This window comes from Carcharodon carcharias, chromosome 15, assembly GCF_017639515.1.
Source record: "Carcharodon carcharias isolate sCarCar2 chromosome 15, sCarCar2.pri, whole genome shotgun sequence".
Classification (NCBI taxonomy): domain Eukaryota; kingdom Metazoa; phylum Chordata; class Chondrichthyes; order Lamniformes; family Lamnidae; genus Carcharodon; species Carcharodon carcharias.
The window spans coordinates 3495264-3519855 of NC_054481.1; the positions used below are offsets into that span (position 1 = coordinate 3495264).

A 24592-nucleotide genomic window follows, 5' to 3' on the forward strand; every position below is an offset into this window, starting at 1 on the left:
GATGATTCATGTAAGCATGCGGGCCCTTTAAGTATTTTGTACTTCTGCACACGCATGGTTATTTAAAATGGATAGCTTTAAGGTTGCTGCACAGCTGTGTAGCTTAGAGGAATCCGTTGTGCCGAACCGTAGAATAATGTTAAATGCATGTATAAAAAGTTAACTAGTTTAGCCTTCCAAACTTATATTGACGTGGCTCAGATAAGAATATTTTAACTACAGTTTGGAAAAGACTGAACCATTTGTACTAACAAATTTCCCTAAAGTTTTCATGTTGCTTACTAAACCTTGTTGCATAATTGAGCATGCACTTGTCCATAATTTTTCATGTTAATTTGCATGACTTTTTAAAAACTTTACCCCGTCTCTCCTGAATGCAATGATTTAATTGCATTTTAGTTCAGTGTGCATCTGCAGTCTATCTTATCCATGCAGCATTTTTTTATTACAGAGCATCGATACTGACCTTCAGACTTCAAGCTTTGGGGTATCATACACAGCCTGTGCTCTTCTCCTCCTTCAAACCTATGTGTATACAGTGTATACAAACGCAGTTTGTAACTCTAAACACGCTAGCAGGAAGTCACATCTATTGGGAGTAGATAAAGGGAAATTGTAGGCTGCTGCCCAATAATTTACATTCCTCAATTTTAACAGGTAGAAGTTTGTGGGGAAAAAAGCGCACCCTAATTTTTTTTGTTGCATGTGTCAGGTGGATAAGGCTTTCTGCCAAGAAACATAGTTCATAATGCTTCTTCCCACAAAGATGATTTATCTAGTTCGAAGCCGATGAGGGCTATAGTTCAACCTGCCAGAAAAATTAAAGCTTCATAGGAAATGCATTAATCCATTGTTTGTTTATATGTCGTCCAATAGAATAATCCGATTATTCGAGACCTACCCATTGGCTGATGGATAAATACACCAGATGTTCTGATACTGAACCACATGGGTCAGGAAGATTCCAAGTTTGAATCTCAGAATTTTAACGGCACAGAAGGAAGCTATTTAGCCCATCATATCTGCACCGGATCCCTGATCTCTGTGCAGTTGGTTGTTCTCAACCATGGTGCTGGTGAGAATGCCAGTATTGGCTTCCCTGAGCTCATGAGGTGGGAAGCTGGTGAGAGAATTATGCTTGAGTGGGCATCAGATGAGGACAGGATTCATCATGGTTGCAATTTCCTCTTCCTGCTTGCTGGCACTCTGTTTAGTCTCATGTATAAAGAATGGACAATTGTGCCAGTTACCGCTGGGGTCATTCCCTTATGTGAGCACATGCCTTCGGAAGAAGAGGAAGAGGCATGGGGAAGAAAGAGTAGAACCATCTAAGATATTACATATCAAATACATTGTACACGTAGGTACAAAAAGCAGGAGGATAGAAAACTGTCTATTTCATTAACCCCAATCCACATAGCTTAAGTGAAAATTACATAGTTCACTTGAGTCTGAGACAATCATATATTAGTTGTGATAAATTTGATTCCTATCAGACTGCTCTTGTTCTGTTTTCAATAGTAACCTTTGCTCTTGTCTTTCAGTGTCTACAATGATCTTGTCAGCTTTGCATCTCCACTCGTCACAGATAAATCTAATGAGTGTTCAAGCCCAACTTCTGCCTCTGCTTTTCAGCCCAGTTTTGCAGCAGGTAAACATTTATGTTCAGCTTAATACTGACTTTGTAATCTTCATTTTTCATTCTCTAAAGCAGTGCTGCCTCTTGCATGAAGAAGTTCTCAAATCTTACGACATACATTTGATTGCAGTAATCAGGTTAATGTTAAATTTCAGTTTATAAGAAACTTTAGATTGTGCCACTGAATATTAACCAAGTTAAGCCATTGAGTGGTTATTTTTTCTGAGAAATAGCGTCACAAACAGTAAACTATTAAATGAATAGAGCCTCTCTTTATAGATGAATAAAATTGTGTTTTTCACACAGAAAAAGAGTCAGACTAATGAGATAGAATAATGTTTTTTTCATTTCTTATTACAGCCACTTGAATTGCCTCAGTGAAGTTATCAATTTGTTTTGAATTTTAGGTAGTTTTATTTTTCCATTATTCTTTCATGGGTATCACCTGTAAGGCCAGCATTTGTTGCTCATCCCTAATTGCCCTGGAATTAAGTGACTTGCTAGTCCATTTCAGATGACAGTGAAGAGCCACATTGCTGTGGACCTGGAGTCACATGTAGGCCAGGCTGGGTCAGGATGACAAATTTCATTCCCTAAAGGGCATTAATGAACCAGATGGATTTTTACAACAATCAATGATAGTTTCATGGTCACCATCACTGAGACTAGCTTTCGATTCCAGGTTTATTAATTGGATTTAAATTCCACCATATGCCGTGGTGGGATTTGACCCCACATCCCCAGACCATTTAGCCTGGCCTTCTGGATTACTCAGTGACATTACTGCTATGCTACTGTCTCCCCCTTATTGTTGAGTAGGTGCCTTCTTGGACCAGAGTTGTGACTGCACAAGCTCACTCTTTATCCTCAAAACCTGCAGAAAGAGGAAGCTTTTATTTCATCTGTCTGGCCTGCATTAGAACCCAGGTCTCAGTAGTGAAAGAACAATGTACTTAACCCAATATAGCATCCTGTTCCTCAAAATTTCCAGAAGGCATTTGATAAGGTGCCACATCAAAAGTTAGTGTGAAAAATAAAAGCTCATGGTGTAGGGGGTGACATGTTGGCATGGATAGAAAAGATTGTTTCCTGTTAGCTAGCCAGGAAGTAGGCATAAATGTGTCTTTCCGGTTGGCAAAATGTAACAAGTGGTGTGCCACAGGGATCAGTGCTGAGGCCTCAACTTTTTCCAATTTATAGATATGATTTGGATGAAGGGACAAAAGGCATAGTTGTGAAATTTGCTGATGCCACAAAGATAGATGGGATAGTAAGATGTGAAGACACAAGGAGGCTACAGATAGATTAAGTGAGTCGGCAAAGACCTGGCAAATGTATAATGTGGGAAAGTGTGAAATTGTCTATTTTGTCAGGAAAAATAAGAAGCCATATTATCTAACTGCTGAGTGATTGCAAAGCTGTGAGATGCAAAAGGATCTAGGTGTTCTAGTGCATGAATAGCAACAAGCTGGTAGGTAGATATGGCAAGTAATTAGGAAAGCTAATAGAATGTTATCATTTATTGTGAGGGGAATTGAATACAAAAGTAGGGAGATTTTCCTTCAGTTATACAGAGCATTGGTGAGACCATATTTGGAGTACTGTGTACAGTATTGGTCTCCTTATTTAAGGATGGATGTAAATTCCTTGGAAGCAGTTCAGAGAAGGTTTATGAAACTAAAACCTAAAATGGGTTTATGAGGAAAGGCTGGACAGGTTAGGCTTGTATCCACTGGAGTTTAGAAGAGTAAGAGCTGACTTGATCGAAGGAGATGAGATCCTGAGTCTAGACAAGGTGGATGTGGAGAGGATATTACCTCTTGTGGAAGAATCTAGTACTGGGGGCCACTGTTTAAAAATAAGGGGTTGACCATTTAAGATAGAGCTGATAAATTTTTTTTGTGGATTGTGAGTCTTTGGAACTCTATTCCTCAAAAGACGGTGGAAGCAGAGTCTTTGAATGTTTTTAAGGCAGAGGCAGATTCTTGATAAGTGAGTGAGATGTTATCAGGGGCAGGCGAGAATGTGGAGTTGAGGTTGAAATCAGATCAGCCATGATCTTATTGAATGACAAAGTGGGCTCAAAGGGCCAAATGGCCGACGGCGACTCATTTGTATGTTTGTAAAATAAAAACCTTTCTAAATTTTGCCTTTGATCCACCCTCTTGCTACAGAAGTCCAGTAGTGTGGGATTGCTTTATGTACCCTTATACTTGTTCTCCCTTTAGCTGTTCGCAGCAGTACAACTCAAAAGACACAACCAGAAGTTATGTCACAGAATGCACGAAAGATGGCTCAGAGAAATCTTGCTGCTTCGGCAAACACTCCACCAGGCACTGCTATAGGACTGGGAAAGAATGTTGCTCCAAGTCCTAAGAAGGCAGCAAGAGACCCCAAGACTGGGAAAGGTAAGTAAAATGCTTATGCTTAGAATCATGACAACACAGGAGCCCGTTGTGTCTGTGCCAGCTTGCTGCAAGTGCAGCTCCTCTTTTCCCACGCTCCTGCCTTTACCCTGTAACTCGTATTTTTTTCCTCAGCCAATTAATGTAATCCCTTTTAAAATCCACGACTGAATCAGCCTCCTACACACTGTCAGGTAGAGCATTTCAGATCCTAACCACTCGCTATGTAATTTTAAAAAAAAAGTTTTTCCTCATGTCGCCACTGCTTCTATTGCCTTTTGCTAATTACCTTAAACTGGTGTCCACTGATCCTTAAGCCTTCCACCAACAGGAAGAGTTGCTTCCAGTCTATTCTGTTGAGACTCCTCATCATTAGGAAAACAGGGGTCCTAACATTGTGCCCTGGGCGACCCTGCTTTATAACTTCTTGAAGTCTGAAAAATAACTGCTTACCACTACTGTTTGCTGTCAATTTTGTATTCATGCTGCTACTGTCAGCTCTGACTTTGCTGGCAAGCCTGTTGTGCAGCACTTTATCAATTGCCTTTTGGCAGTCTGTGTACACCATATCGACCTCACTACCCTTCATCAACCCTCTGTTACCTCATCAGAAAGCTCAAGCAATTCAGTTAAAAGTGATTTACCTTAATAAATCCATGCTGGCTTTCCTTAATTAACCCACACTTGTCCAAGTGACTGTTAATTTTGTCTTGAATTATCATCCCTCGAAGCTTTGCCACCACTGATTGGCCACTAGTTGCTGGGCTTATCCTTGAACCCATTTTTGAAGGGCACAAGGGTAGAACATTTGTGATTCTCCAGTCCTTTGGCTCCACCCGTGTCTAAGGAGGATTGAAGATAATGGGTAGTGCCCCCACAATTTCCACCCTTCTCGGTATCCTTGGATGCATCCCATTTGGTTGAGTTTCCTTATCAACTTTATGTATAGTCAGCCTGTCTAATACCACCTTTTTTTTTAATCAATTTTAGTCTATCCAATATCTCAACTAGCTCCTCTTTTACTGTGACTCAGCAGCATCTCCTTCCTAGGTTAGGACAAATGCAAAATACTCATTTAGTACCTCAGTCTTGCCCCCCTGCTCCATGGCATAAATCCCCTTTTAGGTCCCTAGTTGGCCCCATTCCTTTTAATGTTTACATGTTTATAGAGGACTTTTGAATTCCCTGTTAGCAGCCTGTCTCTTCTCTTATACTCTCTTTGGTTCTCTTTTTTTGTTTTTTCACTTTCCCTCTGAATTTTGTATATTCGGCCTGGTTCTCAATCATATTATCATGTGGTATGAATTGGGTAATTGACTGTAGAGGCCCTAATTTAGCACAGACTGATATTTGACTAGCTTTATTGATTGTATTTACATAATAGATCAAAATTCTGCTGTATTTCTTCATCGTGTGTAAATTGAAAGGGTTTTCTGTGCATTTTTGCTTGTTTGTGTTTGGAAGTCATGAGTTCAAGCCCCATTGCAGGACTTGAACACATAATCTGGATTGACATTTTTTGTATAATACTGAATACTCCAGCATTGTCAGAAGTGCCAACTTTTGGGTAAGACATTAAATCAAGTGACTCTGCTCAAAGAGGGGAAGTTGTGCTGATCTAAACTGATTAACTGGTCGTTTTCTCATTGTTTGTGTGACCTTGTCATTTACGCATTGGTTGCTATTTGCCTACATAACTGGCTCTACTTCAAAGATATTTGGAATGAATGTATGTTTTTGTACTTTTCTGTGAATTGCCTTTCGTCTCAGAGCAAAATGCTGCGGGTGTTAGAAATTGAAATAAAAACAAAAAATGCTGGAAACACTCAGCAGGTCCAGGAGCATCTGTGGGGAGCGAAGCAGTATTAATGTTTCAGGCCAGTGACCTGATGAAAGGCCTCGATCTGAAATGTTAACATTGCTGCTCGTGCTTGCTCTCTCGCACTCGCTCCTCATGACTGCATATTTTCAGCATTTTCCTTTTTCATCCTTTAACCTTAGTTGTACTTGCTAAAATTATGTCTGTTTTATGAAAAATGAAAGGCACAACTGTTACTTTTTTTGCTTTTAGCTGTTCAGGAACGGAATTCCTATGCTGTTAGTGTGTGGAAAAGAGTGAAGGCCAAGTTGGAAGGTAGAGATGTGGATCCCAACAGGAGGATGACTGTTGCTGAACAGGTACAATGTTGTCATGACATGCTTTTTTTTTCATACCCTGTGTTATAGAAAAAATTATTCCAGGGATGAGGGGCTTCAGTTAGGGTGAAAGATTAGAAAAGCTAGAATTGTTCTCCTTGGTGAAGAGAAGGTTGAGAGGTGATTTGATAGAGGTATTCAAAATCATGAGAGGTCTGGACAAGCAGATAGAGAGAAACTGTTTCCATTTGTTGAAGGATCGAGAACCAGAAAACACTGATTTAAAGTAATTGACAAAAGAAGCAACGGCAGCTTGAGAAAAAACGTTTTCAAGCAGCGAGTGGTTAGGATCTGGAATGCACTGTCCAAGTGTGTGGTGGAGGCAGGTAAAATCAAGGCTTTCGAGAGAGAATTGAATAATTAGCTGAAGAGGAAAAAATTACAAAGCCACATGGAGAGGGGATGGAATAGGACTAGATGAGTTACTCTTGCAAAGAGCCAGTACAGACATGACGGGCCAAATAGCCTCCTTTTGTGCTGGAACCATTCTATCCAAAGTATGGCAACTGCTGTTTTCATTTGTATACCGCTTTTAAAATAGAAACCTACCTAAGACACTTTACAAGAAAAATGGACATCAAATAGTAGTGGAATATTAGGAGTGGTGACCAAAAGCTTGGCTCAAGATATAGATTCAAAGGAGGTTTATCATTGTGGGAAGAGAGCACTGGTGTTCGTGGGGGGAGAGTTCCAGAGAGTGGTGCTTGTTTCAGTAGATGGCCCCGCCACCGAGAGGCGCTGTATAGGACGCCAAAGGCAGAGAATTGAATGTAACAGGTTTGTATTGTGGTTGCAGAGGCACAATAGGTTAAAGCTGTGGAGGGATTCATGAACAAAGATTCAGTGGAGATTGTCATAGGTAGGATGTTGAGTAAGCAATACCTGGAATAGGACAGGATGCCAGCAGAACACCTCTGGTTCAGTCCACAAGCATGACCCTGACTTTCCAGTCACCTACCATTTAAATTCACCACCCTGCTCTCATTTTCTGTTCTCAGCCTGCTGCAATGTTCCAGTGAAGCTCATCCCAAGCTTGTGGAACAGCTCCTCATCTTCCGATTAGGCACTTTCAGCCTTCTGGACTCAACATTGAGTTCAACAACTCTAGACATGAACTATGCCCTCTATTATGTATTTTTCCCCCTAGTGCCAACCTGTATCTTTTTCTCATGTTTTGTTTTCAGACAGTTCTGACTTTTATTCTGCCATTAACACCTCTGAACCAATGCTTTGTTCCTTTGCTGCTACCATTCCCACCCTCTTTGAATTTTATTCTATTACATCTGTGTAATTTAGCCTCCTCCATCCGCTAAGCTATCCCTGACCACCTCTTTTTGCTTCACCTGATGCCCCCCACTCAATCTTTTCAACTTCTGTCTTTAATGCTATCACTCCCACTCCCTTTGTCTTGTGTTCCATGACATCTATATCACTTAATTTCTCCTGCCCTCTAACCTGTCCCTGACCTTCTATTTTGTTCCAACTGCTCCTCTCCCTTTCTCAAAGCATAAACCCCATCACATTTCTGCCTCTCTTCAGTTCCAAAGAAGAACCACATTGGACTCGAAACGTTAACTCTGTTTCTCTCTCCACAGGAGCTGCCAGACCTGCTGAGTTTTTCCAGCACTTTCTGTTTTTAATTGTAGCAGTGCCATTTACAATGAGATTTTGAAGTGACTGGAGACTTGCAAAGAGGGTACGAGAGCTAGCGGAGACATGGCCAAGAGTTTGTGATAGAAATGATGTAAGGATGGAGGCTGGTGATATGAAAATGAAAGTGGAAATTAATAATCTTACAATGATATCTGAAGTCCAGCTCTGGATTAAACAAAACTCTAAGCAATATCTGGTTGAGTCCCAGTGAGCAACCAGGTTAAGAAACAGCTTGATGACCAAGGAATTCAGTTTTTGATAGGAGACAAATATGGCTTCCATCTTTCAGCTGTTCAATTGGAGAAAGTTTAAGTTGACTGTTGGGACGGGTAGGTGTGCCCAATGAGGGCAGTACTGTCAGAGAGGTGCAGCAGGAAGAATACGTGCAAGTTGGAGAAAGTTTAAATCGACCTACGGCATAATGGTTGTTGGGTGATGGTGGCAAGGTAGAGCTGGATGTCATTAGCATATAGAATGAAACTAACTCTGTATCAATGGATAATGTCACTGAGGAGCAGAGCATAAATGCAAAAAGGAGAGCACAGGAGCGGAGCCTTGAGGTGATCATGTCGGGGGGTAGAATCAATTGCTGGAGACCTGTTGGCTCCATTGGGACAGGTAGGTGTGCCCCAATGAGGCCAGTACTGTCGAGGAAAGGTGCAGCAGGAAGGATGCATGCATGAATGTCACATAAAGTAGAGAGGTCAGTTAAAAGATAACACATCGTACTTGCAGTCGGTACTTTCCTGGGATCTACTAATTTGCATAATTTGAGTTCAAACTGATATTTCGATATGTTGCTTTCTTAATTTTAGCTGTTGTCACGGCTCACTGGGGATAGGGCGCTGCAGTATCAAGCTTCACAGCTCCCCGAGCCGCAACAAATGTGAAAAGTTTGGCCAAACCACCAGATTGCCCTAATTCTACCTAACTGTTTAATTTAGGTTAACAGAATGAACACCAGTCTTGTAAACTTAGTTCAATAAACAGTTATTTACTTAACTGTCATTAACCAGTGGTCAAAGAGAGAAATATGAACTGCTAACTTCTAACACTATAATTAAACTGCACCCCTTAACCCCTATACATACACAAGACACACAAATCATGGATTTTAAGGGTGGGATAAAACAGTTCAATAGCACCAGTTCTGGATTCGATGGGTTGATTTTGATATCTTCCAAATTCCTTTCAGTTCTTGTGATGGCACGAGGTGGTCTTCCAGCACTTTCAATATTTAGTTCACCTGGTTGAGCACTTGCCTTTCAATGTCCCTGACAGTGATTTTCCCCTTTTGCCTCTAGACAGGGGTTTTCAGAGAGAGCAAGTTGTAGAGGTATGAGGAGAAAAACCCGGCTAGCTGTTCTTCTAGGATTACTAGAATCTTACACACAGGAGAAAGGGTTTTTTGGTCTTGTTCCTTTCAGGCTAGGAGCTATTCAGCTGCTTGCTCTTCACACAAACTCTGGTCACCTGATCAGGAGCCAATTAAAATGGTGTTGTTAGGCAGCTCCCTTGGCCCAAGACTCCTTTCCAGCACCATCCTGTCTTTCATGGCACACTCTGTTCCAGGACTGCAACATTGTATATATCTTTCATCCTGTCCCAGTAGACATGTCTTTCAACTGCAGCTATTGTAATTTTACCACAGTCCAACAGAAAATAAAAAGATATGTTCTTTACAACAGTCCAACAGAAAATAAAAAGATATGTTCTTTACAACAGTCCAACAGAAATAGAAAGATATGTTCTTTATACTTAGCTTTGTGGGGATGGGGTTTGGGGATTTGAATTTCCAGCTAGGTGTTTCCCTGCAGAGGGAAAGTTAATACATGTGAGCATCTTGACATTTGGCTCAACTGCAGCTGAATTAAGTCAGAGCTATGGGAGATGCATAAAATGGATCTAAAAGAGTAAATGGCACAATTCTCAGATCATCTTTATAGCACAGAAAAGCCAGAGTGTTTAATATTGCATGTCAGTATTGCTGCAGAAACAAATAAGATGTGTCCTATTACAGTGCTATAGAACTTATTAGTACTTACCAATACTGCAGTATGACTCACCTTGTTCGATATGCTCCCTACTTTGGATTTCACCTGTTCTCAAATGGTTATTAATTCAAAGCTTGAAGAACTAGACCAGAAATCTCACATAGAGGCAGGGAAACACCAATTGTACATAAACTAGTCTGTCCTCTGAAAGCTGTTCGCAATTCTGTCTCTGAGTAAGTTTTTTTTTTGAACACTAAGCTGAACAAAAAGAACTTGTATTTATATAGCACCTTTATCATAAAACATTTCCAGCTGCTTCACAGGAGTGTTATAAAGCAGAATTAGACACAACCACATAGGCAGTATTAGGGCAGATGACCAAAAGCTTGGTCAAAGAGGTAACTTTAAGGAGTGTCTTAAAAGAAGAGAGGATAGAGAGGTGGAGAGGTTTAGGGAAGAAGAGTAGTAAGCTAGCTAATACAAAGGAAGAATCCTGTATCTCTGGTAAGTATTCCATGAGGATAGATCTTTAAAATATAGAAAGGTGAATAATGGGCATAGCCTTAACCCTCTTACTGGGGATGATGGTATAGTGGTAATGTTACTGGACTGTTAATACTGTGGCCTGTGTTAATGCTCCGGAGACATGGGTATGGATCCCATCAGTCTCAATAATCATGAAACTACCGGATTGGTGTTAAAAACTCATTTGGTTCACACATGTTGTTCAGGGAAGAAAATCTGCCATCCTTACCTTACCTGGCCTGGCACCAGATCCACAACAATGTGACTGACTCTTAACTGTCTTCTGAAATGGTCTAGCAAACAACTCAGTTGCATCAAACTGCTACAAAAGAAGAGTGTACCTACAGTAATGGGCTGCAGCAGCTCAAGAAGATGTCTCACGACCACCTTTAAGGGCATTGAGGGATGGACAATAAATGCTGGCCTTGCCAGCCATGCTCATGTTGCGAGAATGAATAAAGTATATAACCAGGACACACTCTTGTTTACAGATTTGGACAGAACATATCGAGCAAGAGTGAATTGGTTTATTGAAACAGCAATAGCTTAACAGTCATGGGGAGGTGGTGACATAGTGGTATTTCCACTAGACTAATAATCCAAAGACCCAGGGGCCTGGTGAAGTTTGAATTCAATAAGCATCTGGAATTAAAGTCTAATGACAACTGTAAAACAGTTATCGATTGTTGTAAAAACCCACATTGTTCACTAATATCCTTTAGGGAAGGAAATCTGACATCCTTGACTGGTCTGGCCTACATGTGACTACAGATCCACAACAATGTAATTGGCTCTTAAATGCCCTCTGAAATGGCCTAGCAAGCCACTCAGTTGTATCAAACCTCCAAAAGTTTAAAAGGAATGGAACCAGCAATGACCTAGGCACCACAAATAACAGTGGCAAACTCAGCTCTGTCGATTCTGCAAAGCTCTCCTTACTAACATATGGGGGCCAGTGCTAAAATTGGGAGAGCTGTCTCTGGCTAACAGAGCTAGAGCCTGACACATTAGCATCATACCTTACAGACAATGTCCCAGATATCACCATCCCTGGGTAGGACCAACCCAGCAGAGGTGGTGGTACAGTGGTTCACACTCAGGAAGGATTTGCCCTGGGAGCCCTCGACATCGACTCCGACCACATGAAGTCTCATGGCATCAGGTCAAACATAGGCAAGGAATCCTCCTGCTGAATACCACATACCGCACCCACCCACCCTCAGCTGATGTATCAGCACTCCATCATGTTGAACACCACTTGGAGGAAGCTTGGAACTAAGGGTGGCAAGGATGCAAAATGTACTCTGGGTCAGGGACTTCAATGTCCATCACCAAGAGTGGCTCGGTAGTACCATTACAGACTAAGCTGGCCAAGCCCTAAAGGGGAGACAGTGGTATAGTAGTATTGTCACTGGACTGGTAATGCAGAGTTCCAGGGGATTCTGGGGACCCGGATTTGAACCCCACCATGGCAGATGGTGGACTTTTAATTCAATAAATATCTGTTCTGGATGACCATGAAACGATCGTCGTAAAAGCCCATCTGGTTCACTGATCCTTTTGGGAAAGAAATCTGCTGTCCTCATTGGCTTACATGTGACTCCAGACCCACAACAATGTGGTTGACTCTTTTTATAAAAAAAAAGGGTGATTAGGGATGCTGGCCTAGCTAGCGACGCCCACATCCCAATGAAAACAAATCATAGCTGCTAGATTGGGTCTGCAGAAGCTGCTGAGGGAACCAATGAGGAAAAACATGCTTGACCTCATCCTCGCCAATCTTCCTGCTACAGATGCAGCCGGATACATGTAGGAGTGACCACCACACAGCCCTTGTGATGACCAAGTCCCATCTGCACATTGAGAAGACCCTCTATCCTGTTGTGTGGCATTACCACCGTACTAAATAGGATAGATTTCAAACAGATCTAGCAACTCCAGACTGGGCAACTGTGTGGGCCATCATCAACAGCAGAAATATACTCAAACACAATCTGTAACCTCATGGCCTGGCATAATCCCCCACTCTACTACCAACCCTGGCTCAATGAAGAGTGCAGGAGGTCATGCCACGAACAGCACTTAAAAATGAGGTGTCAACCTAATAAAGCTACAGCACAGGACTACTTACGTGCCAAACAGCATATGCAGCAAGTGATAAGAGCTAAGCAATTCCACAACCAACAGATCAGATCCAAGCACATGAATGGTGGTGGACAATTAAATAACTCACTGAGGATGATATTTGTGGAGCAGCCTCCTCCAATGATGGAATCCAGCACATCCGTGCAAAAGATAAGGCTGAAGCATTTGCAGCGGTCTTCAGTCAGAAGTGCCTAAAGGATGATTCATCTCGGCCTCCTTCTGAGGTCCCCAGAATCACAGGTGCCAGTCTTCAGCCAATTGGATTCACTCCACATGATATCAAGAGACGGCTGAAGGCATTGGATACTGCAAGGTCTATAGGCCCTGACAATATTCCAGCAGTATTTCTGAAGACCTATACTCCAGAATTTGCCACACCCCTAGCCAAGCTGCTCCAGTACAGTTACAACACTGGCATCTACCCAGCTATGTGGAAAATTGCCCAAGTATGCCCTATACATGCAAAGTAGGACAAATCCAACCCGGCCAATTACCAGCCCATCAGTCTATTTTCGATCCTCAGTAAAGTGCTGGAAGGGGCCATCAACAGTACTATCAAGCAGCTCTTGCAGAGCAATAACCTCACTGACCTTCAGTTTGAGTTCTGCCAGGGCCACTCAGCTCCTGACTTCATTACAGCCTTGCTTTAAACATGGACAAAGGAACTGAACTCCGGAGGTGAGTGAGGCTGTCCTTGACATTGAGGCAGCATTTGACCGAGTGTGGCATCAAGGAGCCCGAGCAAAACTGGAATCAATGGGAATCAGAGGGGGAACTCTTTGCTAGTTGGAGTCATACCTAGCACAAAGGATGATTATTGTGGTTGTTGGAGGTCAGTCATGTCAGTTCCAGGACATCACTGCAGGAATTCTTCAGGGTAGTGACCTCGGCCCAACCATCTTACAATTGCTGCGTCAGTGACCTTCCTTCCATCGTAAGATCAGGAGTGGGGATGTTCGCTGATGTTCACCAATCATGACGACTCAGATTCTGAAGCAGTCCATATCTAAATGCAAGAAGACCTGGACAATATCCATTCCTGAACTGATAAGTGGCAAGTAACATTCACACCACACAAGTGCCACGCAATGACCATTTCCAACAAGAGAAAATTTAACCATCACCCCTTAACATTCAGTGGCATCCCCATCGCTGAATCCCCCATTATCAACACTCTTGGGGGGGTGACCATTGACCAGAAACTGAACTGGACTAGCCATATGAATACTGTGGCTACAAGAGCAGGTCAGAGGCTAGGAATCCTGTGGCCAGTAACTCACCACCTGACTCCCAAAAGCCCCTCCACCATCTACAAGTCAGGAGTGTGATGGAATACTCCAGTTACCTTGATGAGTGCAGCTCACGCAACGCTCAAGCTTGATATCATCCTGGGCAAAGCAGCTGCTTGGTTGGCACCCCATCGACAAACATTCACTCCCTCAGTCACCGACACAGTGGCAGCAGCGTGTATCAGCTACAAGATGCACTGCAGAAACTCACCAAGCCTCCTTCAACAGCACTTTCCAAATGCATAACCACTACCATCTAGTAGGGCAAGGGCAGTAGACACTTGGAAACACCCCCATCTGGAAGTTCCCCTCCAAGGCATTCGCCATGCTGATTTGGAAATATATCGCCGTTCCTTCACTGTCGCTGGGTCAAAATCTTGGAACACTCTCCCTCACAGCACTGGGGGTAATAAAGGGGCAATAAATGCTGGCCTAGCCAACGATGTTCACATCCCATGAACAAATTTTTAAAAAATCAATAAAGCAGCCCGTCTTCTGCATGGACCTTCAGAGTATGGCTTAAATCAATTCAATATGAAATCACATTAAGTTTGGCAACACTATCAGTAGCAAGCAGATTTTAAATTTCCTTGTGCTGTGACATTCTTTTGGATCTTTTGCTGCTCTCTGTATCGCTTCTACAGGTACTGTGCCTCAAAGCCAGCAGCCTCGGGACCAAACCCGTGCTGGAGTTCGGATCCTACCGGTTTTCAGGTAGTTGAATTTGAGACACGAACTGTACTAAATTCCTCTTCGATCCTCATCCTCATTCTCCACACTCGAGCTTAGTTTGATGGGGCATGGTTTCCCTAGAGTTTAAGGCTCCAAATGAAAATGCCACTATCGCAGGATGCTCAAAATTATTCTTCTTAATCAGCTTCTGTGTTTTTGACAACTTTTTCAGCGTTGCCAAGAGCTGAAGTTAGCTTTGCATGATGAACATCCAGAAAATACCATACCAGGCTTTTTTTTTTTTAAGAAAGATGAAAAAATAATTCTGTACTGTGTAGCTGATGGTAACAATGATAAAGGCAGCAGTCCTTATGCAGCCACACGGAGGATAAATCAAGTGGAAAAACCAAACTAAAATTGACATACTTATCATTAATGCACAATTGGAATGTGATACATCAGCTCCTATAGTCAAACAGAGCTCCTTTCAGTATTACCATAGCAAAACAAAGTGCCTTCATGACTGGATCAGCATATCTTCAAGTTTGAAATGCTGTGCAAAATACAGTACTTATTTAGGAAGCCTAATGCTGAATATTACGCGGAATGCATGTTGCCTAAGCATAATACAGTGACTCAGCAGATTTGTCTTGACTCAGACAATTCGCCATGCTTGAGGATTGCAAAACTAAGTAATTTCTCTTTTTTTATGGCCTGAAGAAGGTCCCCCCTCCAATCCTGCAATGACCACATAGGCCAGTTGAAGAGGAGAAGTTACACTCTCTGATCACACAGCGACCACAGAGACTCAGGCTTCCTTTAACCGGCTTTATTCAAGCATATACAAGGGAGCCACAATCATTCCATAGAATGAAGACCCAGCTCCCAGATTACATTTCATTACTTTTGTACTTTTTCTTCTAATACATTTGAATATATCCAATCAAAATTAAAACACATACGCAAAGACCTTGGTTCTCACAACTCAAGACTGTTTGTGTTTCATCGAAGCCCCCTCTTTGTCTATTCATCTTCCCATATCTAAGCTAAAACCATCTGCCCCTTTCCTATATGAAAGGGGAGTGCACTTAATCTAATTTATGTCTTGCTTGTGTCTCCAGTCTGACTCTCAAGGCTGTGCAATGTTCAAGTGGTAATCTTCAGCTTTTAATATGTTTAGCAGCCATGTCTGCCTGGAGATTTTAAGAGTTTTTCAGTAAGTTCTTACTGTATTCTCTTTAACATTTTTAATTTCCCCCTAACAGGTTCAGATGACAATTTGATGGATGTGTCTAAGCTGATTGATTCAGTCAATCTTATTCATCCCACTATAAATGTTCATTCATTTCCTGTTCATTTTCTGATTCAGTCAATTTACATTGAAGTACCTTCAACAGTTCTAAGTACCCAATTGTAACATCATATTAATTGGTTTACTTGTATGTGTTTTTCTTTTTTAAAAACCAGCGATTTACATTATAATAGTCAAACACTTGATCTAATTGCAACATTAAACTGCTCCCCCTCAGAACAACAGAAAAACATCCATGATTTTGGTTGTCATTATAGTCAATGATGGCTGGCAGTAATTCATTTGACAAATGTTTGGTGTGGTACTGAGCAGTGCGCTCCAGGAAGATTGCAGGATCATTTCATGAAGTGGCAGGAAGGGTGCTTTGGTGAGCTTCTGTAAGAGGACTATACTCAGCCACTCCTGATTATTGTCCGGTGGTCCTTGATGGCAACCCACTATATAGGGGTGTCAAGTAAGGACTGGATTGAATTGTTCCAATGCTGTCCTGTGCTGCTTGTGTCAGCTCCTGTGAAGATTGTCTGGGTGCCAGAACACTTTGGATATGAGAAAGCAGATCCCACCATACTTTGCTACCTTCAGGAGAAGAGAAATTAGGGGCAAGAGAATGAGGACGTAAAACAATTTTGAAGATAACCTGCAAAATTAATCTTTGTAGTAATTAAAATTGCATATTCTACCTTAGCATATTTGCTGTACTAAGGCCACACATTTCTATGAATGTTACATAGATGCTAGAAGGGCAGATGGTGGTTAGTGGTAATGTCACTGGACTAGTAATCCCGAGACCCATGGCAGCTGATGGAATTTGAATTCAGTTAGTAAATCTGGAATATAAAGCTAGTCTCAGTAATGGTCACCATGACAACTATCATCAGTTGTTGTAAAAACTCATCTGGTTCACTAATGCCCTTTAGAGAAAGAAATCTGCCATCCTTGTCTGACCTACATGTGACTCCAGACCCACAGCAATGTGGTTAACTCTTAACTGCCCATGAAGCAGGCTAGCAGACCACTCAGTTCAAGGGCAACAAATGCTGGCCTTGCCAGTGGCACCCACATCCAAGAACGAATAAAGGGGGAAAAGGATGCTCCCTCCATCTAGGGAATCTAGAACTAGAGGTCCCAGATTTAAAATAGGTGATTGCCCATTTAGGACTGAGAAGAGGAAAAGTTTCTTCGCAAGATTGTGAATCATTGGAATTCTCTACCCCAGAGAGCTGTGGATGCTCAAATCTTAAGTATATTCAAGACAAATTGATTGATTTTTGAATGCAGCAGCAACTTATCTTAACGTAATGAAATTTCCCAAGGTGCTTCACAGGAACATTACAAAACAAAGTCTAACACCCACATGAGATATTAGGTCAGATGACCAAAAGCTTGGTCTAAAGGATGAAAGTGAGGTAGAGAAGTGTAGAGTTGGAGGGAAGGTTTTCCAGAGCTTGGGGTCTAGGTGAATGAGGCCCAGCCACCAATGGTGGAGTGATTAAAATCGAGGGGGCGCAAGAGGCTAGAATTGGTGGGGTGCAGATTTTTTTTTTAATTTGTTCATGGGATGTGGGGCCACTGGCTAGGCCAGCATTTATTGCCCATCCCTAATTGACCTTGCTCAGAAGGCATTGAAGAGTCAAACGCATTCCTGTGGATCTGCAATCACGTATAGACCAGACCAGGTAAGGTCGGCAGATTTCCTTCCCTAAAGGACACTAGTGAACCACATGAGTTTTTACAACAATTGGCAACAGCTTCATGGTTATCATTCCTGACTTTTAATTCCAGATTTTTATTGAATTCAAATTTGAACATCGGCAATGGTGGGATTCGAACTTGGGTCTCTGGAATATTATACCCACTATGCCGCCGCCGCCTCCCCCTGTCATATCTCAGATAGTTGTTGGGCTGGAGGAGATTAGAGGTAGGGAATGGTGAGGCCATGGAAGGATTTGTATAAGAGGAGGCAAATTTTAAAATAAAGCCATTGCTTGAATTTGAGCACAAGGTGATAAGGGAGTGCAATTTACTGCAAGTTCAAACATGAGGTCAACCGAAACTCTGCTGCCCAATTTTACCGAAGGTAGAATGTGGGAGACCAGCCAGGAGGTTACTTTGAATAAACCGGTCTAGAGATGATAAAGGCATGGATGAGGGTTTCAGCAGCAGATGAGCTGCGACAGAGGTGAAGCCTGGTGGTGACATGGTGGTGGACATAGACGGTCTTAGAGATTGCAAGTATGAGGTTGGAAGCTCATCTCAGAGCCAAATGTGACACTTGATCTCAGACTTGCCAGGAAGAGGGATGGATTCGGTAGCTAGGGAATGGAGTTTAGAGTGGGTACCAAAAACAATGGCTTTATTCTCCCCAATATTTAATTGAAGGAAATTTCTGTTTATCCAGTACTGGATGTTGGTTAAGCAGTCTGATAATTTAACAATGGAGGAGTTGAGAGAGATGGTGATGAGGTAGAGCTGGGTGTCATCAATGTACGTGTGAAAACTAATGCAATGCTTTTGGATGATGTTGCCAAATAGATAAGAAATGGAAGTGGAAAGGATAGATCCCTGGGGTACACCAGAAGTAGTGGAGTGGGTGCAGAAAGAGAAGCCATTGCAAGTGATTCTCTGGCTATGTTTAGATAAGAATAGAACCAGGAGAGAGCAATCCCACCCAACTGGAGAGGAGTTGGAGGATGGTTTGCTCAACTGTGTAAAAGACAGATAGGTAGAGGAGGACGTGGGGGGAAAGTTTATCTTTGTCACAGTCATGTATGATGTCATTTTTGATTTTGAAAAGAGTGGTTTTGGTAATGTGGTAGGGACAGAAACCCAATTGGAGGGATTCAACCATGGAGTTCCGGGGAAGATTTAAGAGGCGACAGCACATTTAGGGACTTAGTGAGGAAAGGGATCTTGAGGGCGGTACGGAGTTTGCAAGAACGGTAGGGGCAAGGATTGGTACTTTGAGGACTGAAGTGATGACAGATTTAAAGAAGGGGGGGCAACACTTGGAATTGTTTATAATATCAGCTAACATGAGGGTCAGGGGACATAGTTGACAGTTCAGTGGGAATAGGATCGGAGGAACTAGAAGTGAGTCTCAGACAAGATCAGAGAGGACACGAGGTGAAATGGGAGAGAAACTGGAGGAAGAAATGACTTCAGAGCCAGGGCAGGGGAGAGCATTAAAGGAAGTTTGGCCTGATGGGCTAGTGAAGGGGACGGACAGAGCGAGACAGCAGATTGGATAGCCTAGATTTTAATGACAAAGAAATCCATGAGCTCCTTGCACCTGTTGCCGGAGGTGAGAGTGGAGGGGAGAAGAGTTTAAGATGGTCTGCAATGGGGATATGAAGCTGAGGGTTATCTCTGTATTCCAGCATGATTGTGGAATAATCTGTTTTAGAAGACCAGAGCAAGTACTGTTAGTTTGTAGTTCAGCTAGATCCAGCAGTGGACGGCTAAGCCAGATGTCCACCACATCCTCTCAAGTCTGTGTCACTTGGACTTAGGGGAGAGAAAGTAAGGGTTGTAACAGGAAAATGGCCAGGATGAGAGAGAGTAATGGTTTTATTGGGACCAGAGGTGATGAGGGTGTGGTTGAGCAGATTGATAACTGGAGAAATGTTCCAAGCAGAGGTCCAGCGGCAAAGATAGTTGGGATTTTAAAAGTGCAGTTGTAAGTGATTTGGGAGTGTTTTTCTCCAAGGACGGAAACACATGGGGACAGGGATGGGACATGGAAGAAGGATATGGGTGGTGACTAATCTAAGAAAGTGATATGAGGTAGCCTTGCCTGTAATCGATGTGATGGGACTAGCAAGACCACATGAGATGGCAGAGTTGAGGGAAATGGATAAAATGCAGGAGAGTGGAGTTGAGGTGGATGAGCAGCCATAATCTCATTGAATGGTGCACACCTATTTATGTTCTCATATATATCGCTGAAAATTGAGATACCATGTTTCAAATTACAAGACTCGAAAATTAAATACACCTTTTTAAGTACTCTGAAAAGAAATATAGCTGCTAACTCATTAGGAGTCAATTTGAATTTGTCCTGGAACGTTTTGATTTCAATTTTGTCTCATCTACAATTGTTGGGCTTTAACCCATATTTCAATTAAGTCAACATATTAATAAAAATAAACTTTCTCCACTGCTTGTATTTTCTAGGTTGATTACGTGATTAAAGAAGCTACTAATCTAGATAACTTGGCACAACTGTATGAAGGTTGGACGGCGTGGGTATGAACTGGAATACAGTGGATCTCTCTGGTTCAATGAGGTCAGGCATCCACCAGAATCAACTCGGCCACAGGCATCTATAGCCACACCATGGCAGGTGTTGATGCATTCTGGGGCTTAATCTGAGGTAATCTAGGAATCCCCGTGCATTCGGAGTGGTTAGTCAGAAGGCTGCACTCAGGGATATGCTTATGGTCTGCACCCCAAGGTCAAGGGCCATAGAGCCCAGTCTGAATTACACGATTGTCTTTCTGTCATACAAGAACTGCAGAAGTATCGAGGGTGTAGGTGCAGAAACGATTGCTATCCTACTGAGTACAGAGTGATTTTGAAAACCTAAATTCCATCTGCCCTGTGAACATTCAAGTCACAAAGTACTAAACCCTGCTGAAAGGTAATTTAGAAAACTGGGGCCCTAAAGAAAGAAATCTATTGATTCACGTGATTCCAGTTGGATAACGACTTCACTGGCTGACTTGCCCTTGAAGATGGCCATCCAGTAAGAAAACCAAGGCTGGGAGAAATTATGGACTCCAGAAGCAGCCCAAAAGAATAAGATTGGATATACTACATGGGACTTGTGTGAGGAAGATGACACCACCCGATCTTTTGTTAGCTTTCTCTTATAGGTGTATGCTAGTTTAGCAAAGTGCTTCTCGGATGCCTGTAATTCTGTTTACTGTGATTGAAATTCAGTAGTAGTCATCAACCATTTTAATGTAAACATTTTGCAACATACATAATCTGGAAGACTACATGAAAGCATTGACAGATTCATGGTAAACTAAAGGGTTAGGTGTTTCCATGCATACACTTTAAAGTACTTTTTTTCCTTCCTGTTTTGTTACTTGGAAATAAAAGGTCATGGATATTTTTGTGTAACTTTATCATGCAGGTTTTGCCATTTGTATGAATAAAATGCTGAATAAACCCTCAAAAATGTATTTGAAAGTGACACACCATGACCAAATAAGTGTTTTTTTTTAACTGATCTCGCTTCTCTTCCTAGCTTTTGCTTGTGCCTTCCTTTTGTTCTGATCTTCCTTGGCAATCCAAATTCAGCGTTGCTTGCAGAGATGTTTATCGAACATCTACCCTTCCTAAGGTCAAGTAACTTCCCCATTATTCTCTCGCTTTTACTTCCCCCTTAGTTTTTTTGCTCATTATTTCTCCTTCCACCCCAGCTGCACCTCCCCCACCAACATGATCAATGCTGTGTTCGGTAGGTTTATGATTTAATTTTCATAAATGCTTTGGGGAAATTGCTTTGGACGCTATAAATCACAAAATGGAGAAGATTGAAGCTCCTTTCATATATAACAGTACACACTCACCCTTATAAAGTATCAGACTTATTTTTAGCAATGTAGATTCTTAACTGTTTTACACTTAGCTGGCAAAAGTAATAAAGAATGTTGTTTGGTGGAGGTATATGGTGTGTGGTACTTTTAAACTGTCACAAAATGATTTAACTTCATCTTGTGAAGAAATCATTCTTCAGCATTATACTGATTAATGCAAAGAGCATCAAGTCATACATACTTGCCATTTTGTTTTGATTGCAGCTTCCTTGCATCTATTACTACTTTAAGGTAAATTTTAAAAGTTATATTTTGAAAGAATTGCAGTCTCTCTTCCCTGTGATTTAAAAAAAAAGCATCTTTCCAGTCCCCATCATGAAACTGTCCCCCCAGCTGAAAGGCTGCAGTGGACCAGATCTTGCTTGGATTTCTCCAGCGTATAATTTTACATGGCCGGCTGTTGGTAAACAGAGTTAGCAGTATGAGCCTGATGTTCACTGTTGAGGTTTTCTCCCTCTCCCACCAAGGGATTCCTAAGCTAAATGTGGCCATGAATGTGCAAAACTGATGCATACTGGCAATAGATTACAAATGTCTGACTGAAATCTTAACCCTGACCTTGGAGTGGACCTTCAGTCTACTTGTTCTGGAGCTAATGGGCTACTGCAACCTCTTTAATATAATTCCACCTTGATAAGTATATAATTAATTTACCAAGAAATGCTGAAAAAAAATTATGCATTTAATTTGGCACCTGAAACAGTGACTACACTTCAAAAGTACTTCATTGGCTGAAAGGTGGTTTAGGATATCCTGAGGTCTAGAAAGGAGTATATAAATGCAAGTTCTTTCTTGGAGAATATTGAATGGGAAATGGTGCGTTTGATATCTGTACTTGAATATGAATCCTGTTTGTATTATGCACATTGTTTATAAAAACTCAACTAATTAAAATGATAAAATATTGTACTGCTACAGATTTACATCCAAGACCGTATTTCCAATAAATTTATTACATTCACAGTGTTCCTGGCATCAGCACTATTTTCTCTTTTCCCTGCACTTCCGGAAAAAAAAATTGGTGAGAAAGTATATGAAAGTTAATCCCAACTAAGTGACTGCTCTTGATACCAGTGCAGATGTTCTTAGAATTTCAGTCATATTTTACCCTTCCCAAGGGTTTAGTATTCCACAGGTATAACTTTATTTAGCTCAGATTGCTATTCGGTGTTCGTTTACACACACCAATTTGTGTTGTAAGTTGCTAGTTGGGAGTTGGATGATCTTTACTTGTGTATAAGATATTTGTTAGCTCCTTTCTGCTATCTGCAGCAGCTTTTTTTAAACCTGATGAAGGTGGCAGCATCTGGGTTAACTTTCTTTCATGAAACTGAAAATTTGGTCCATTATTGGGATCTCAATTCTAATGTTCTTCAAATGAACACTTCCATCTCTTGTCCATGGCTAGCTTACACGGAAGCTTATGTCATGTCATACTGTGCACGTTTTGGTCTTAATTTAAAGGAACTTTAGTGAACTTTGATAGAAACCAAAATTCTTCAAGATGAAGTAGTCTTTAGTTGTTCCTGGCCCAGAAACTTTGAATTCTGTAATTTAAGAAGGTATCTTGAAGATATCAATGGACTGGTCAGCGGGGGCAGGAAAGTGGTAAATGGAATTCAACCCAGAGAAGTGTGAGTTGATGCATTTGGGGAGGGCAAACAAGGTGAAGAAAAACACACTAAATGGGAGGATACAGAGAGGTATAGAGGAAATGAGAGACCTTGGAGTAAATGTCCACAGATCCCAAGGTAGCAGCAGGACAGGTTGGTAAGGTGGTTATGAAGGCATATGGAATAGTTTCCTCTATTAGCTGAGGCATTGAATATAAAAGCAGGGAGGTTATGCTGGAACTATATAAAACATTAGTTAGGCCACCACTTGAGTACTGTGTGCAGTTCTGGTTGCCTCATTACAGAAAGGATGTAATCGCACCAGAGAGGGTACAGAGGAGATTTACCAGGATGTTACAGGACTGAAAAATTGCAGCTATGAGAAAAGATTAGATAGGCTAGAGTTCTCCTTGGAACAAAGGAGGTTGAGGGGAGATTTGAGTGAGATGTACAAAATTGTGAGGGGTCTGGATAGGGTGGGAAGGGCTTATTTACTTTAGCAGAGAGATCAGTGACTAGGGTGCATAGGTTTAAAGTGGTTGGTAAAAAGATTGGAGGGGAGATGAGGAAAAGTATTTTTCACCCAGAGGGCTGTGGGGGTCTGGAACTCACTGCCTGAAAAGGTAGTAGAGGTAGAAACTCTCAACTCATTTAAAAGGTGTCTGGATATGCACCTCAAGTGCTGTAACCTGCAGGGCTACAGACCAAATGATGGAAAGTGGGATTAGGATGGGCAACTCATTTTTTGGCCGGTGCTGATACGATTGGCCAAGTTGCCGCTTTCTCAGATTCACTGTGTCTCTACTGATTGGAGAAAAGTAAGAGCACACTATATGGAATGAAAAGGTCACTCTGCTTTGTAAAAAAAAAAGGAAGCAGTTTGTAATGTTAGAACATGCATCATACGCTGTAGCTCATAGGGCCTAAATGGATAGATAGAATCAAGTAACAGTTTATTTTATTCATTACATTTTTTTAAAGCATCATTTTGAACCATAATATGTTAGCATAGTTTAGTTAATATTCTATCCTCAATCAGACACATCGATCCCACTTCAGGCTATCAGGTGCTGGATCTTCAAACAGATCAGCTTGTTAATCATCTTATTGCTGTTTATGGGATCTTACTATGTACAAACTGGATGCAGTGTTTCCTTGAATGCACATCAGAATGATTCACCATGTGAAGTGCTTTGTGACATTTCAGAGATGTGATGAGGTGCAATATAAATGTTTTTAATGGTTTGATAGTAACAGGGGTCTCATTACTGATTCCTGTTCTTTGTTTATAGGGAATAAGTCAAGTGCCACAAATATGGTCAACCATACTTTTAATTGAAGAAACCGTTTTAAGTGTTTAGTGTTTGCATTATTTGAGAAACGGTATTGTGGTGTGATGTATTGAATACAAGGTGAATATCCACCTGTTTGAAGATCTGATTCCATTGACAGTGTTCGGGACCAATCTTGTGAATGCAATAAATTGAGTTTATTTTTCATTGAGAGAAATAAGTATTGCAAATAAATAGTTATTCAAGGATAA

General features: G+C 41.5%; 1 protein-coding gene across 4 annotated transcripts in view; it reads left to right on the forward strand.

The window, feature by feature from the left end:
- Positions 1-22402, forward strand: part of smg1 (SMG1 nonsense mediated mRNA decay associated PI3K related kinase) — a 162583-nt gene extending 140181 nt beyond the window's left edge. For all 4 annotated transcript variants that reach the window (XM_041205850.1, XM_041205853.1, XM_041205851.1 and 1 more), the window contains 4 exons: positions 1545-1651; positions 3868-4047; positions 6116-6222; positions 20004-22402. In XM_041205850.1, the coding sequence (XP_041061784.1) occupies positions 1545-1651; positions 3868-4047; positions 6116-6222; positions 20004-20081 (472 nt within the window). In that variant the 3' untranslated portion in view covers positions 20082-22402. The remainder of the gene's footprint in view (positions 1-1544; positions 1652-3867; positions 4048-6115; positions 6223-20003) is intronic.
- Positions 22403-24592: the final 2190 nt, after the last annotated feature.